The sequence below is a fragment of the Manis javanica genome, chromosome 4 (genome assembly GCF_040802235.1).
Source record: "Manis javanica isolate MJ-LG chromosome 4, MJ_LKY, whole genome shotgun sequence".
Classification (NCBI taxonomy): domain Eukaryota; kingdom Metazoa; phylum Chordata; class Mammalia; order Pholidota; family Manidae; genus Manis; species Manis javanica.
The window spans coordinates 30,903,133-30,918,641 of record NC_133159.1 but is presented as its reverse complement, the minus strand read 5'-3'; the positions used below and the strand labels follow the sequence as shown (position 1 = coordinate 30,918,641).

The 15,509-nt window shown below is 39.7% G+C and overlaps 1 protein-coding gene and 1 long non-coding RNA gene across 4 annotated transcripts in view; one reads left to right on the top strand and one right to left on the bottom strand.

Moving 5' to 3' along the window:
- ZMPSTE24 (zinc metallopeptidase STE24) overlaps positions 1–12,115 on the bottom strand; it is a 51,850-nt gene extending 39,735 nt beyond the window's left edge. For 2 of the 3 annotated variants that reach the window (XM_017672204.3, XM_017672206.3), the window contains exons 1-2: positions 11,803–12,113; positions 9,310–9,456 (exon numbers count right to left, since the gene is read on the bottom strand). In XM_017672204.3, the coding sequence (XP_017527693.1) occupies positions 9,310–9,456; positions 11,803–11,925 (270 nt within the window). In that variant the 5' untranslated portion in view covers positions 11,926–12,113. Of the gene's footprint in view, positions 1–9,309; positions 9,457–11,802 lie in introns of all 3 variants that reach the window. The other variant, XM_073233698.1, reaches the window with a different exon arrangement.
- A 234-nt stretch (positions 12,116–12,349) lies between these two features.
- Positions 12,350–15,509, top strand: part of LOC140848876 (uncharacterized) — a 29,449-nt gene continuing 26,289 nt past the window's right edge. Inside the window, exon 1 of the long non-coding RNA XR_012130132.1 lies at positions 12,350–12,485. This is a non-coding gene — a long non-coding RNA (uncharacterized lncRNA). The remainder of the gene's footprint in view (positions 12,486–15,509) is intronic.

Here is a 15,509-nt window from a genome sequence, read left to right as displayed (position 1 = left end):
AAGGGGGTGAGATACAAGCCGCAGCCCAACAGTAGCAAGGACTTACCCCACCCCAGGTCCCTGGCGGGAGGACAGGAGTTGTAGCGGGAAAGGAGTGGAAGCCCAGGACTGCTCAATACCCAGCCCTGATCATCCGCACCAGAAACGCAGACACACAGTGCATGGTGTGCTGGATACTAGGGAAATGGAACAGTAAAACCTGCGAGTGGGTCCCCGTAGTCGGCTCCCCTGGAACAAAAGAAAAGCAACTGCTTTTTGGAAGTCTTAAAGGGACAGGGGCTTCAAAGCTGGACGGAATCATCCTGGCACACTCAGCCCAGCAGCTGGAAATACCAGGGAACTTCAGGTGCCCTAACTCCTGGGGTGGCAATGCAACTCTGAAGCCCCTCACAGTGATAAACAGCCTGCCGTTCATTCTCCCTCCCGAGCGGCCCCGGCACAGCAGCCTGGGAGCAGCCACGCCCACAGCAGCTGCCCAGAGCCTCCTCCCAGTGCGCAGTCACCGGGGCAGATCCAAAAGTTGCCGCCGGCGAGCAGCTGCCCGGCGCAGGCGGAGAAAGCCAGGGCAAGGCACGAAGGGGTGCCGTTCTCACAGAAGAGCACACCTGGTGCACCTGCCTCTACCCACAGGGCTCTGGGCTACCCCACCCGCCGTGGGTCAGGAAATTAAACTGGAGCCTGCTCCCAGTGTGCAGGTACCCAGCAGAGGCAGTGGAGAAGGGCAAGATGACCAGCAAGCAGGAAGGGACTTTGTTCTCCCAGCTAACAGACATGCTAACTGCCTAAGACAACCTCTATCGCCATGAAAAGGCAGAAGAATTTGGTCCAATCCAGAATCACCCAGACAACCCCTGAGAGAGAGCCAAGGGAGACAGATTTAACCAGTCTTCCTGAAAAAGAATTCAAAATAAAGGTCATAACCATGCTGATGGACCTGCAAAGATATATGCAAGAGCTAACAGATAAAGCTGGGAGGGAGAATACAGAAATAAAACAATCTCTGGAAGGACTTAAGAGTAGACTGGATGAGGTACAAGAGGCCATTGATGGAACAGAAATCAGAGAACAGGAATACAGAGAAGCTGAGGCAGAGAGAGATAAAAGGATCTCTAGGAATGAAAGAATATTAAGAGAACTATGTGACTAATCCAAACGGAACAATATTCGTATTATAGGGGTACCAGAAGAAGAAGAGAGAGAGAAAGGGATAGAAAGTGTACTTGAAGAAATAATTGCTGAAAACTTCCCCAATCTGGGGAAGGAAATAGTCTCTCAGACCATGGAAGCCCCCAGATCTCCCAACACAAGGGACCCAAGGAGGACAACATCAAGACATATAATAATTAAAATGGCAAAGATCAAAGACAAAGACAGAGTATTAAAGGCAGCCAGAGAGAGAAAAAGGTTACCTACAAAGGAAAGTCCATTAGGCTATCATTAGACTTCTCAACAGAAACCTTACAGGTCAGAAGAGAATAGCATGATATATTTAATGTAATGAAACAGAAGGGCCTTGAACCAAGAATACTGTATCCAGCACAATTATCATTTAAATATGAAGGAGGGATTAAACAATTCCCAGACAAACAAAAGTTGAGGGAATTTGCCTCCCACAAACCACCTCTACAGGATATTTTAAAGGGACTGCTCTAGATAGAAGCACGCCTAAGGCTAAATAGATATCACTAGAGAAAATAAGATCACACCAAAGAACTTAGACCAATCAAATACTAACTAAAGTCAAAAAATAAAATTAACTATGCACAAAAGCAGTCCAAGGAAACACAAAAGAGCACACAATAAAACACCTAACATATAAAGAATGGAGGAGGAAGAATAAGAAGGGAGAAAAATAAAGAACCATCAGACTGTGCTTATAATAGCTTAATAAATGAGTTAAAGTAGACGATTAGACAGTAAAGAAGCTACCCTTGAACCTTTGGTAACCACAAATCTAAAGCCTGCAATGGCAATAAGTACATATCTTTCAATAATCACCCTAAATGTAAATGGACTGAATGCACCAATCAAAAGACACAGAGTAATAGAATCAATAAAAAAGCAAGACCCATCTACATGCTGCTTACAAGAGAGTCACCTCAAACCTAAAGACACACACAGACTAACAGTCAAGGGATAGAAAAAGATATTTCATGCAAACAATAAGGAGAAAAAAGCAGGTGTTGCGGTACTTGTATCAGACAAAATTGACTTCAAAACAAAGAAAGTAACAGGAGATAAAGAAGGACATTACATAATGATAAAGGGGACAGTCCAACAAGAGGATATAACCATTATAAATATATATATATGCACCCAATACAGGAGAACCAACATATGTGAAACAAATACAGAATTAAAGGAGGAAATAGAATGCACTGCATTCATTCTAGGAGACTTCAACACACCACTCACTCCAAAGGATAGATTCACCAGACAGAAAATAAATAAGTAAGGACACAGAGGCACTGAGCAACACACTAGAACAGATGGACCTAATAGACATCTACAGAACTCTACACCCAAAAGCAGCAGGATACACATTCTTCACAAGTACACATGGAACATTTTCCAGAAAAGACCACATATTAGGCCACAAAAAGAGCCTCAGTAAATTCAGAAAGATTGAAATTCTACAAACCAACTTCTCAGACCACAAAGGTGTAAAACTAGAAATAAATTGTACAAAGAAAGCAAAAAGGCACACAAACACATGGAGGCTTAACAACATACACCTGAACAATCAATGGATCAATGACCAAATTAAAATAGAAATCAAGCAATATATGGAGACAAATGACAACAACAGCACAAAGCCCCAACTTCTGTGGGAGCGAAGGTGGTTCTAAGAGGAAAATATATAGCAATGCAGGCCTATTTAAAGAAGGAAGAACAATCCCAAATGAATAGTCTAAAGTCACAATTATTGAGATTGGAAAAAGAAGAACAAATGAGGCCCAAAGTCAGCAGAAGGAGGGACATAATAAAGAACACAGAAGAAATAAATAAAATTGAGAAGAATAAAACAATAGAAAAAAAATCATTGAAACCAAGAGCTGGTTCTTTAAGAAAATAAACAAAATAGATAAGGCCCTAGCCAGACTTATTAAGAGAAAAAGAGAATCTACACACATAAACAGAATCAGAAATGAGAAAGGAAAAGTCATAATGGACACCACAGAAATACAAAGAATTATTAACAAATACTATGAGAATCTATGTGCTAACAAGGTGGAAAACCTAGATGAAATGGACAACTTCCTAGAAAAATACAACCTTTTAAGACTGACCAAGGAAGAAACAGAAAATCTAAACAGACCAGTTACCAGCAACGAAATTAAATCAGTAATCAAAAAAATACCCAAGAACAAAACCCCGGGGCCAGACGGATTTACCGCTGAATTTTATCATACATATAGAGAAGACCTAATACTCATTCTCCTTAAAGTTTTCCAAAAAATAGAAGAGGAGGGAATACTCCCAAACTCATTCTATGAAGCCAGCATCACTCTAATACCAAAACCAGGCAAAGACCCCAACCGAAAAAGAAAATTACAGACCAATATCCCTGATGAACGTAGATGCAAAAATACTCAACAAAATATTAGCATACTGAATTAAAAAATACATCAAGAAGATCATACACCATAACCAAGTGGGATTCATCTCAGGGATTCAAGGATGGTACAACATTCAAAAATCCATCAACATCATCCACCACATCAACAAAAAGAAGAACAAAAACCACATGATCATCTCCATAGAGGCTGAAAAAGCATTCGACAAAATTCAACATCCATTCATGATAAAAACTCTCAACAAAATGGATATATAGAGGGCAAGTACGTCAACATCATAAAGGCCGTATATGACAAACACACAGCCAACATCATACTTAACAGCGAGAAGCTGAAAGCCTTTCCTCTAAGATCGGGAACAAGACAGGGATGCCCACTATCCCCACTGTTATTCAACATAGTACTGGAGGTCCTAGCCACGGCAATCAGACAAAACAAAGAAACACAGGGCATCCAGATTGGTAAAGAAGAAGTCAGACTGTCACTATTTGTGGATGACATGATGGGGTCACAGCAATCGGACAAAACAAAGAAATACAGGGCATACAGATTGGTAAAGAAAAAGTCAAACTGTTACTATTTGCGGATGACATGATATTGTACATAAAAAACCCTAACGACTCCACTCCAAAACTACTAGAACAAATATCTGAATTCAGCAAACTTGCAGCATACAAAACTAATACACAGAAATCTGTGGCTTTCCTATACACTAACGATGAACTAGCAGAAAGAGAAATCAGGAAAACAATTCCATTCACAATTGCATCAAAAAGAATAAAATACCTAGGAATAAACCTAACCAAGGAAGTGAAAGACCTATACCCTGAAAACTACAAGAAACTCTTAAGAGAAATTAAAGAGGCCACTAACAAATGGAAACTCATCCCATGCTTTGGCTAGGAAGAATTAATATTGTCAAAATGACCATCCTGCCTAAAGCAATCTACAGATTCAATGCAATCCCGATCAAAATACCAACAGCATTCTTCAACAAACTGGAACAAATAGTTTTAAAATTTATATGGAACCATAAAAGACCCTGAATAGCCAAAGTAATCCTGAGAAGGAAGAATAAATAAAGCAGGGGGGATCTTGCTTCCCAACTTCAAACTCTACTACAAAGCCACAGTAATCAAGACAATTTGGTACTGGCACAAGAACAGAGCCACAGACCAGTGGAACAGGATAGAGTCCAGATATTAACCCAAGCACAAATATTAACCCCATACACAAAAGTAAATACAAAATGGATCACAGACCTGAATGTGAGTCATGAAACCATAAAACTCTTAGAAAAAAACATAGGCAAAAATCTCTTGGACATAAACATGAACAACTTCTTCATGAACATATCTCCCCAGTCAAGGGAAACAAAAGCAAAAATGAACAGGTGGGACTATATCAAGCTGAAAAGCTTCTGTACTTCTCATCTTAAGGAGGAGGAAAATGAGGTTCAGAAAGGCTAAACTACTCACTCAGAAACACTGAGAAATTGGAGAAGCAACAATTTGAATTTTCTACACTGCCCTCCTCCACTCCTCAGCCATTCCATTTCTTAACAGAACTCTATTCAATCTCTGAGATATCAGGAAAGTGTGTCTCAGAGAGCCTGGACATTTTCTCTCTGGGTCCTGTCACATTTGTGTGAACAGCAGCACCTGTAATTCGTTACACACGGCCTCTGCTTACGTTCCCTCAGGTAGAAAGTACCAAGGCCAGACGATGGTGACATGAGTATATACATATGTCAAAATTCTTTAAGCTGTGCACAAAATATTTGGGCATTTTATTGTATATACCTCAGTATAAAAAACAATTAAAAAAATAAAACACCAAACAAAAATGTACTGACACAGACAAAAAAAGCCTAATCAATCTTTGCACTTATTCTTTGTGACCAAAACATACAAGCCTATTAATTTTCATCAACACAAAACAGGAATTAGTGTACCTGTTTTCAAACAGAACAGGATTTCAAAGTAACACAAAATGCTTTCTACCAATGGTAAATAAAGCTATTAATTCCCCAAAGATACATTTATCACATTCATGATGTAGTACCTGGAGTTTCAAGAATAGTTCCTTAAATATAATTTTAAAGACTTGGAAGAGCACAGTTTGAACCCCAGCTCGCCCATTTATTAGTGTCACCTGGCCATTAAATGGACAAGTCATTTAATTTCTTGGAGCCTTTACTTTCTCATCCATGAAAAGGAAATAATAATGCCTATGTGTTCAACCTCAGGGCACTGTTGTATACATCAAAGTGACAAATATAAAAACAATATATGAAGTGAAAATCACTACCTATACAATTATGATGAAGCCTATTCCTAATCCCAGTTTTAGCCTATCAGTACTGCTTCTAGTTTGAGCCACAGCACATTACAAAGCTCTCATTCGGTAGCTGTGTTCTACCCACCTCTCTCATCTCCTAGAGCAAACTCAGCCATTCCTGTGATCACCAACTGCAACAACCAAGCTACTGCCCACCTTTCCTGGAACTGCTGACTAGTGACAACCAAGGAGACTAAAAAGGTATTTCTTGTCATTTTATCATGGCCCTGAGGGGGTAGGTCAAAAGCCTTCAAAGAATTAACCATCAATGAGGAAAGAGGAGAGTGTCTAAACTCACTATCTCTACTCCAACCTTACTCTGAGGGTTGATTTCCTACTTGGGCCCTGGCCCTAGCAGAAGAAATCCTTCAGATAAATTAACCAAAGCCAAGTATAATCCACAATAATGCTACCTTTCCTGGCTTGGCTGGAAGGCATCAAGTTTTAATGTTAATCTTCAGTATCTCAGTAACTAAAGCAGGCCTGGAGTAGCAAAAATATACAAAATCAATATTGAAAAGATTAATTACTAGCAATCACTGCGTACTCCAAAAGACAAAGCAATTTTATTTTTTTATTTTTTTAGATCATTTATTAATTTTTCTAAAATACCAAGATTTAACTCTTTCAGAAGCTTTGGGATTTTCCACCATCTTGAGGAAATGGGAGAAATGTCTAATAACTTGGTTCTAACCACACTAATCTTATTTTTCCATATTTGTGAAGGACAGTTTTGTGACTAGCTAGACAATTTTGACATCATTTAACAAAGCACAAATGGATGGGTTTCTTCTCTTTAATTGATTAAAAAATTATGTTAGCCAATCTAATTTATTTTCAGGTTAGTCATCTTTCTCTAGTGGTTGGTACTGGGGGATCCAAGAATTCGGGAGAAACAGTAATGATAATCATGATCATGATGATAAAAGTAATAATAGCCAACACTTACAGAGCCCTTACAGTGGATCAGATACTGTTCTAGACATCTTAAATATATTAACTCATTTAATCCTCTCAACACTATGAATGAGGCATTATGACCAAACAATTTTAACAGATGAGAAAACTGAGGCACCGAAATATTCAGTGACTTACTTGAAGTCACACAGCTGGTATGGCAAAGCTGAGTCAAACTCAAGCCAACTGACTTCAGAATCTGCTCTTAACAACACCATGCACTTTCAATTGTTTTGGGGGTTGGAAAACCAAGAATTGATTTTTGGAGGTGGAAAAAAAATCTACTCATTTTATGAATAGAGCACAAATATACATACCTACAGTATAGAAACAGAAATAGAATACATCAGCAGTATTAAAATTTCATGGAGGGGAGATTAGGACAAAAGTGTCTAAAAAAGTGCAGGGTCAGAGGTCAGGGGAGATTATGAAAAAAAGACTGAGAAACACTCCTCTATACTATACACTATACTGTACAGACTCTTGTCTTTTAGCATGCAGGTAAGATTGGTCCTGTATTGCTAAGTAAAAATTATCTGTCACTCATTGCTTTATTCAATAAATATGAATTATGTGCTTATTATATGCCAGGCACTAGGTATAAAATGATGAACAAGACCTTAAAGTACCCTTTCTTTAAGGAACTACCAGTTTGTCAAAGAAGCAGGTAAATTCAACACAAAATGGTAACGACTCTGATAGGAAGAAAGATAGGTTGCTATCCCACCCAGACTTGAGAGACAAAGAAGTTTCAAATGGTTTCTTAGAAGAATGTCTCTATGCCTCAACACCCAAAAAACAAATAGCCCAATTAACAAATGGGCGGAGGACCTGAACATACATTTTTCCAAAGACGAAAAGCAAACGGCCAACAGACACATCACTAATCATCAGGGAAATGTAGATTAAAACCACAGTGAGGTATCACCTCACACCAGTTAGAACGGTCACTATCCAAAAGACAAGAAAGAGCAAATGCTGGCAAGGATGTGGAGAAACGGGAACCCTCCTACACCCTTAGTGGGAATGTAAATTGGTGCAGCTGCTCTAGAAAGCAATATGGAGGTTCCTCGAAAAACTAAAAATGGAAATACCATTCAATCCAGTAATTCCACTTCTAAGAATTTACCCAGAGAAAACAAGATCCCTGATTCAAAAAGATATATGCACCCCTATGTTTATTACTGCACTATTTGCAATAGCCACGATATGAAAGCAATCTAAGTGTCCATCAACAGATGAATGGATAAAGATATGGTACATTTACACAATAGAATATTATTCGGCCATAAAAAGAAAAGAAATTCTGCCATTTGCAACAACATGGATGGATCTAGAGGGTATTATGCTCAGTGAAATAAACCAGGTGGAGAAAAACAAATACCATATGATTTCACTTATTTGTGTATCATAAAAACAAAGCAAAACAGAAGGAACAAAACAGCAGTAGACTCGCAAACACTGAGAATTAACTAGTGGTTACCAAGAGGGAGGGGTAGGAGTTGGGACGGGAGAGGGGCAAGGAGGGGGTTAAAGGGCCACAATAACTCACAATCCCAATATAAGTAGGTCATGGGTATGGTAGTACAGCATGAAGAATACAATGACTCTGTAACATCTTTCTATATTGATAGATAGTAACTACATTAGAGGGGGTAAGAGTTTAATAATGTGGGTAGCTGCTGAATCACTGTGTTGTACATCTGAAACCAATATAAGATTGTCTATCAATGATAATTCAATTTTAAAAAAAAGGAAAGAAAAAGAGAATGTCTCTGCCAGATCCTAATGGAAGAGTAGAGATCATCAGCCACCAATGAGAGAATGGAGTTGAAGAGGGAGGGGAAGAGCAGCCCAGACAGAGATGCCAGCATGTGAAAGACTCGGAGTCATAGGACACCAAGCTGGGTATGAGACAGACAATGAAGAAGGATAAAAAATTCGGGGGAAAGAAGAAAAAGATGAGGCTCAAATAAGCAATGGTGAGGTCAAAAAGGACCTCATAAACCCATGCCAAGAAATCTGGACTTCACCTGGAAGGAAATAGTAAGCCAGTAACAGATTTTCTGTAGAATATTATGACTGGAATTATGCTTCAGTATTCCTTTAGCTGCAAAGTGAAGGACAGGTTAGAGGGTTAAGAGAGGCAGAAGACAAGTAGGACTGTCGCAAGAAAAACTTACAACATAAGGTTCTTTTTCACACCTGGCCTCAGGGTCACAGTTGCCATATTCTATCATTTTCAACTGACTAAACAGGCACATTTCTGCCTCTTTTGCTCCATACCCATTACTACCAAAAACAATGGTTAGGAAAGCATTCTAGGACTTGTAGAAGAGGTACCTTTGCAGTCACAAAAATTCAAAATGAAAACAAACATTACAAAGTATCAAACAATTTGACAGATTGTCTCTCCAAGAAGTAAATTACTCACAGTGCCTTCAATCTCTGAATAGAGTCCTGACCAGAAGCTGAAATTACTTTTATCCAGCTGATACAGTCGAGATTTTTCAAATGTTTCTGAATCCATGATCTGTCCTAACTCCAGTGGTACATGAGTTGTTGTTTTATAGATCCGTCTCTGAAATATTTTTGAAGAAAACACTTGAATGAAGCAGTCAAAACAACTCATAATTTATTACTATAGTCATTTACAATCAAACATTGAATAGTTTACAGAATTAACCTGTTATTTAAGGCTACTTAATTTGCTTTATACATACACAAATATTGCATTTGACCAAGTACACTGACTACTAAAACAACTGATCCAGTTGAGTAAAAGCAAAACAAGAGAATCTGAGGCTAGCTGACTAAGTAAAATTAAAATCAGGGTTGTCATCACACCTCAGTTGGACGTGTAAACCAAAATTATATCACAAAGGGTATCCCTCATTCCAGGTATAACAAAGATTCTGTAACACAGAAAACAAATTTGTGTCAAGAAGGAATCAAATATGCTAAGCATAAGCACTAATGGATATTACAATGTTATTAAATTTGATCCTAAAAGCCAAATTAAGGAAAATTTGAGGAATGACAGATAGAAACATATCAGGTCTTCAAGAAAGACAAACTTTCTCATTATACAAAATTATAAAAGATAATTTCAGCCCATAGGACGTAATAGAGGACAGATACTAAATATAATAGACAACATCTTCTACAATGGTTTTATAACAAATGGCTTCTCTAAATATTATGCACCTTAACAAACCCTCAACAAAAGGCATTAAAGCGTAACTGAGTAAAGACACTACCAAAAAGTAATTACTATAACTAGACTTAAGATAGATAGATGTTCAATACCCCACCCACAATTTAGATACTACATACTGTGTATTTCCTTTATACAAAGGATCTTCTCTAAGCATAGAAGATTCTGTACTAATGAAGCTATCCAAGGAGATAAGTCAGAGAACCTAGTGCTATATACTTTAACAGCTCTTTGAATAACCTGAACTAATAGGTTATCAAAATATAACCAAGATACTAACAGATACAGAAAAATTTTTAAAGTTTCAATTTAAAAATTCATGTGAAAAAAAAATTCATGTGGAATGGCATTATTTACAATAGCCAACATATGGAAGCAACCTAAGTGTTAATCAATAGATGAATGGATAAAGAAGATGTGGTACATATATGCAATGGAGTATTACTCAACCATAAAAATAGAATGAAATTTGCCACTGGACCTAAAGTGTATTATGCTAACTGAAATAAGTCAGAGAAACAAATACCAAATGATTTCATTTATATACAGAAAAAATAAATAAAATGAACAAATAAAACAGAAGAGTCATAAATACAGAGGAAAACACTGGTGGTTGCCATAGGGGAGCGGCTTGGGGGTATGGGCAAAGTAGGTGACAAAGAGGATAAAGGGAATAATGAGGTACAAGCTTCCAGTTATAAGTAAATAAGTTACAGAGATGAAAAGTACAGCATAGGAAATAGTTAATAATATTGTAATAATTTTGTATGACAAATGGTAACTACACTTACCCTGGTAAACATTTCCTGATGTATATAATTGTCAAATTGCTATGTTGTACACCCGAAACCAACAGAATACTGTGTCTCAATTACAATTTAAAAAGATTCATTTGATGAGGAAAAAGACTGTAATGCTCAAGAAAATGAGTTCCAGCAGTTGAAAAGGAGAAAGGTTTTCATAACCATCATGGCTGACTTAATTCAATGGCAACATAGAAGAGTGTAGGGAAAGCAAACCATCCGTAAGAGACTGCAAAAAAGCTATCAATTAAATTTAAATTTCTTTTAAAAGTTCAGCTCTCTAACCCATCAAGCTGATACAATTACCTCCAGGCAACTGTAAAGAACTTTCACTTTGTTTTACTGTTATAACTGTTTAAACATAATTAATAAAGATGCTTTTAAGAAAAACAAGAAAATACTGCTCTTTGGATAAAAACAATAATTTTTTTTTTTTTAAGAAAAAGTTCAGGAAGGATTGGGAAATCTTTATTTTCATAAAATGGTTTCCTAACACTGTGGCTGACACAATTACATAAATGTCATGGGTAAGTTGTGACTCTAAATTTTTAGCATCTCTCTTTTGAAGGACTTATGGGTCACCGCCAAAGATGTAGGAGGTAAGTCTGGGCCCGAGGATCCTTAAGGAAGCTGTAGGGCACGCCTGACAGGCGGCAACCCTGTCTTCCCTTTCGCCAGACCGTAACCATCCTGGGTTCCATGATAACGCTGCGTAAAACCTCCCTGCGGCACCAGATCCCCTCGAGGTCATGCCCGCCATCGAGTCAAGTTAGGGAACTCAGTAGCGGCCCGTAGGGTCGAGGCTGGGGCTGTGGCCTCGGTATTTATCCAAGAACTCAAGTCGACACCAAGGTTTGGCCTAGGATTAGGCGGGTGTCGGGGTCAGGTGGGCCCTGTCTAAGCTCACCTGCCGCTGCGCTAGGAAGGTCTCCCAAAGATACACTGTCCAGGAGAAGAGCAGCACCGCTCCGAAGATACTCTTCTCGGCGGGCATCTCCCACATCGCGTCCAGCGACGCCCACATCCCCATGGCCACCTGGTGCCGCCGGCTCCTTCGGCGTGCACTGGTGCCACACCGACACCAGTCCCTCAGAGCGCCCCCGCAGTGTCACAGCAATATCTGTCCCTTCCGAGCGCCCAAGCACCAGCACCACCCCCCATCCCACCGCCTCCACGCAGCCGGCAGTGCTACACACTCTCCCACTCGGCGACGCTCCGTAGTGAGCCCGATTCCGGCTAGAAAAGCACAAGTCTCGCCTTCTTCACTTCCGGCCCGAGCCCAGATCCCGAGTTCCGGCCTCCGCCAGCCCCGCCTCCGACGCTCGACTTTTGTTCTGCAGAACAGCGTTTCACCAACAGTCTTCCCCTTCTCCTGCGCGCCGGGTTCCTTCTGAGGGTTCCGGCCTCCTGTCTGGGCCCCGCGGAGCCGCAGAGCTCTGCGCTGTTTAGCCTCCTAGTGGCAGTGGCATCCCTTCGCCCGGGGCTTTCCCGGCTGGGCTGCGGCCTGTACCACACGTTCCCGGGCTGGGACAAGCTGATGCCAGGGTTCTTGTTCACGGGGTCGAAGAATGAACTTCGCCAATACTCAAGGTAGGAGAGCAAGGTAGAGGCTTTTGTTTGGAGAGAAAGCAAGAGGACAGAGCTCCTGGCTCAGGCCAGGAAGGGGACAAGAGAGCCCCGGGATGGTGCATTGTCTAGGGGATTTATAGGCTGTGGAGAGACAAAGGGCTAGGGATGTACACCTGCTGAGTAGTTCCAAAATGTTTACCCTTTGAAGAAACACTAAGTTTCTTATTAGTCTTCCTGGTTATTTACAAGAATTTTACTGCTCTGATTTCCTCCCAGGATGGCAGCTCCCTGGTCTGGGAGCATATCACTCAAGACTGCCTGCTTTGCTCCCAAGGTGGGCTGACTTACTGTCTGTTTGTTAAGAAACTTACTTTTTAACTAATTGGGTTTTAAGAGGGAAGACTTCCAGTCTTTACTATGTTGTTTTGGGCTTGCTTGCTACATTGCCCAAGTTGCAACAAATCATTTGTTTAGGTCTGAAGAAAGAAAAGCAGCACCTGGGTAAAGTTAAAAAATAAGCTGGGCCCTCCAGTAGGCCAAAGCAAATCTCACAATGGATTATCTTGCTTTGTTTTTTTCCAGAGGCCCTCACCCTACTCAGTCTAAGCCCATGGTCCCTGTCTCAAAGCCCCACTGGTAGTCGGGACTAAGTGGGAACTGACGCAGAATGGGCTGCCACCACCGCCCTGAGGAAGCTGGGGAGAACACGAGAGGAGCCGACTTTGCAGGCTCTAGAAATCATTCCTCTAAACTGTGCTGTTAAGACTGTATGTTCATCCCTGGGTTACCTTAAGACAAAAGGAATAGTTAAGAGGGAGGCTAGGCATTGTAAGTACAATACTTTGGCCCGTATTGGGACTTTCTGAATTCAGACATGTTACAGGGAGGGCAGTAGTGAGATTTTCATTTAAACATCTCTTCCATCCCAAGTGAAGCCAGAGGCAGCATTTTGCTTAAGAAAATGACCTGGAGCAAGGCAAGGATAGCGTGGGTTATCCGAAGAAAGGGTCTTATTTTATCTAGGGACAGACTGATGCCAAAACTCAGTGCCACGTCTACCTAGGAATTTAGAAGTGAAATGTGGTCACAGGGACGCCTGTTAACATGTTTTTTGACTTGAAAAGTGAAAAATTTTCTGACTGAAGATAAGTCTGATTTGGTTAATTGGCTTGATAAAGAGATCGGCTTTGCTAATTACATAATTATTACCTACAATAAATTGAGCTAAATCTGCAGCTGCAACTAAAATATATTTAAATTACAGTGATCTTGTAATGCTAAAGATGTGTTGAAATTAACAATATCTCGAATTTCCCAACTCTTCTTAAATGCCTCTAAGTGAGAGTAATCAGTATAATTAAAAGTCACTTGAAAAAGAGAAGGACTCTAATGACAGGAAAACAAATTATTTTGCAAGTCAGATTGTTTCCAGTTCTTTGCTTTCAACAAAATTCGTGGTGGACCTAATTGAACTGTTAGCTGTTGAAGGAACACATACTAGATTACTGGCATGTAACTCAGAAGAAAACCAAAGAATTGACATTCCTATTACAAAACTACCAGCATTCACAGCTAAAAATGTAATTTCTCAGCACTGTATGTATGAAAACAAATGAAAATAAAGTTGAATGCCATTAATCTACCAGTAAGAAATAGTCATTCAGATACATGAATTTGTGGGAAAGCCCCATCCATCTCTGGGAGATGCATTTCCAGTAGTTTACGTATCATCAAAATTTGTAATTATGTCATTTTGAACCATATATATTAAAGATAATTGTAATGATTCCTGAATTCAGAAGAATTCTAGTACACAGAGCCATACAATTTTTTTTAACTTTAACATGTACATACTTTTATCACCAGGAAATGGTCGATAAAAGGTTTTTACACATAGAAGGTATTATTTTAGATAACATTTTATGGGGGAATAGAACATAAATATAAGTTTGAGATAATAAAAGGACAATGAAGAATTACTGAATATTAAACTCATTTGTGTGATTTTAAATGGATGACCATGGTCATTCAATTGTTATGTAGATTTTCCCAGATACATTGTAAAAAGTGATTTGACAGTTTTATCTTAAATTGTCATTATTTACAGTTTGCCAGAATTTGCATCCAGTGCAACTATTTAAATTTATGGTGAAAACTGTTATCAACTTAACAATATGAGGGAATAAACACTTTCAAAATTCTCTCCTTGGAGTACCATTGGAATGCCCTCATCAGTCTTGTCTTCACCTGTCTGGGTCCATCCAGACTGCTGCAGTCAATCCGAAAGCCTCAGAAATTCCTGCTACCTAAACATAGAGTCAGGCTGCTTGAGGGCCTGTCACAGCTGCGCCACAGATTAGCAAGTTACCTAACCTCTCTGTGCATCAATTCCTCATCAGTAAAACAAGAGGAATAGTACTTACCTCTATTGCAAGGGGCAAATGAGAAAAATCATGTAAAGTTCTTAGCAATTTATCTGGCTCTGAATAAGTGCCCAATAAGCTACTAGCCCCCTCCTACTTGGAAGAATCACATCATACTGTCATTCTGTCACCGTGTGTCTGAAGAACTAGAGGAAGGGGAATCTACACCAATGTTCACCACTCTAGGGAGGAGAATCCTTATCTTCTAAAGGATGTGTATGAACCTTCTAAAAGTCAAGATTGGAATTCACTCATTCAACAAATAGTGAGTGTCTGCAAAGTACCAACACTGTTCTAGGTGCTGGGGATAGAGCAGTGAACCAAACCAAGCTCCTTTCTCTCCTGTAGCTTTGTGGGCTGGGGTAGATGGAGGAGGGGGTTGATAATAAGCAAATATGTAACAGTAAATGTGGTGGTGATAGGGGCTATGAAGAAAAAGAGATAGGGGGACACAGCATGTTGGTATGAGGGGCACCACTTTATATAAGATGGTCAAGGAGGATCCCTCGGATTATCAGATGTTTGACACAGACCCAAAGAAAGTAAGAGAAGAAGTCATGTAGGTATCTTGGAAAAGTGTGCTATGTATAGGGGAATAGCAGACCCCACAGGCCCTGGGGTC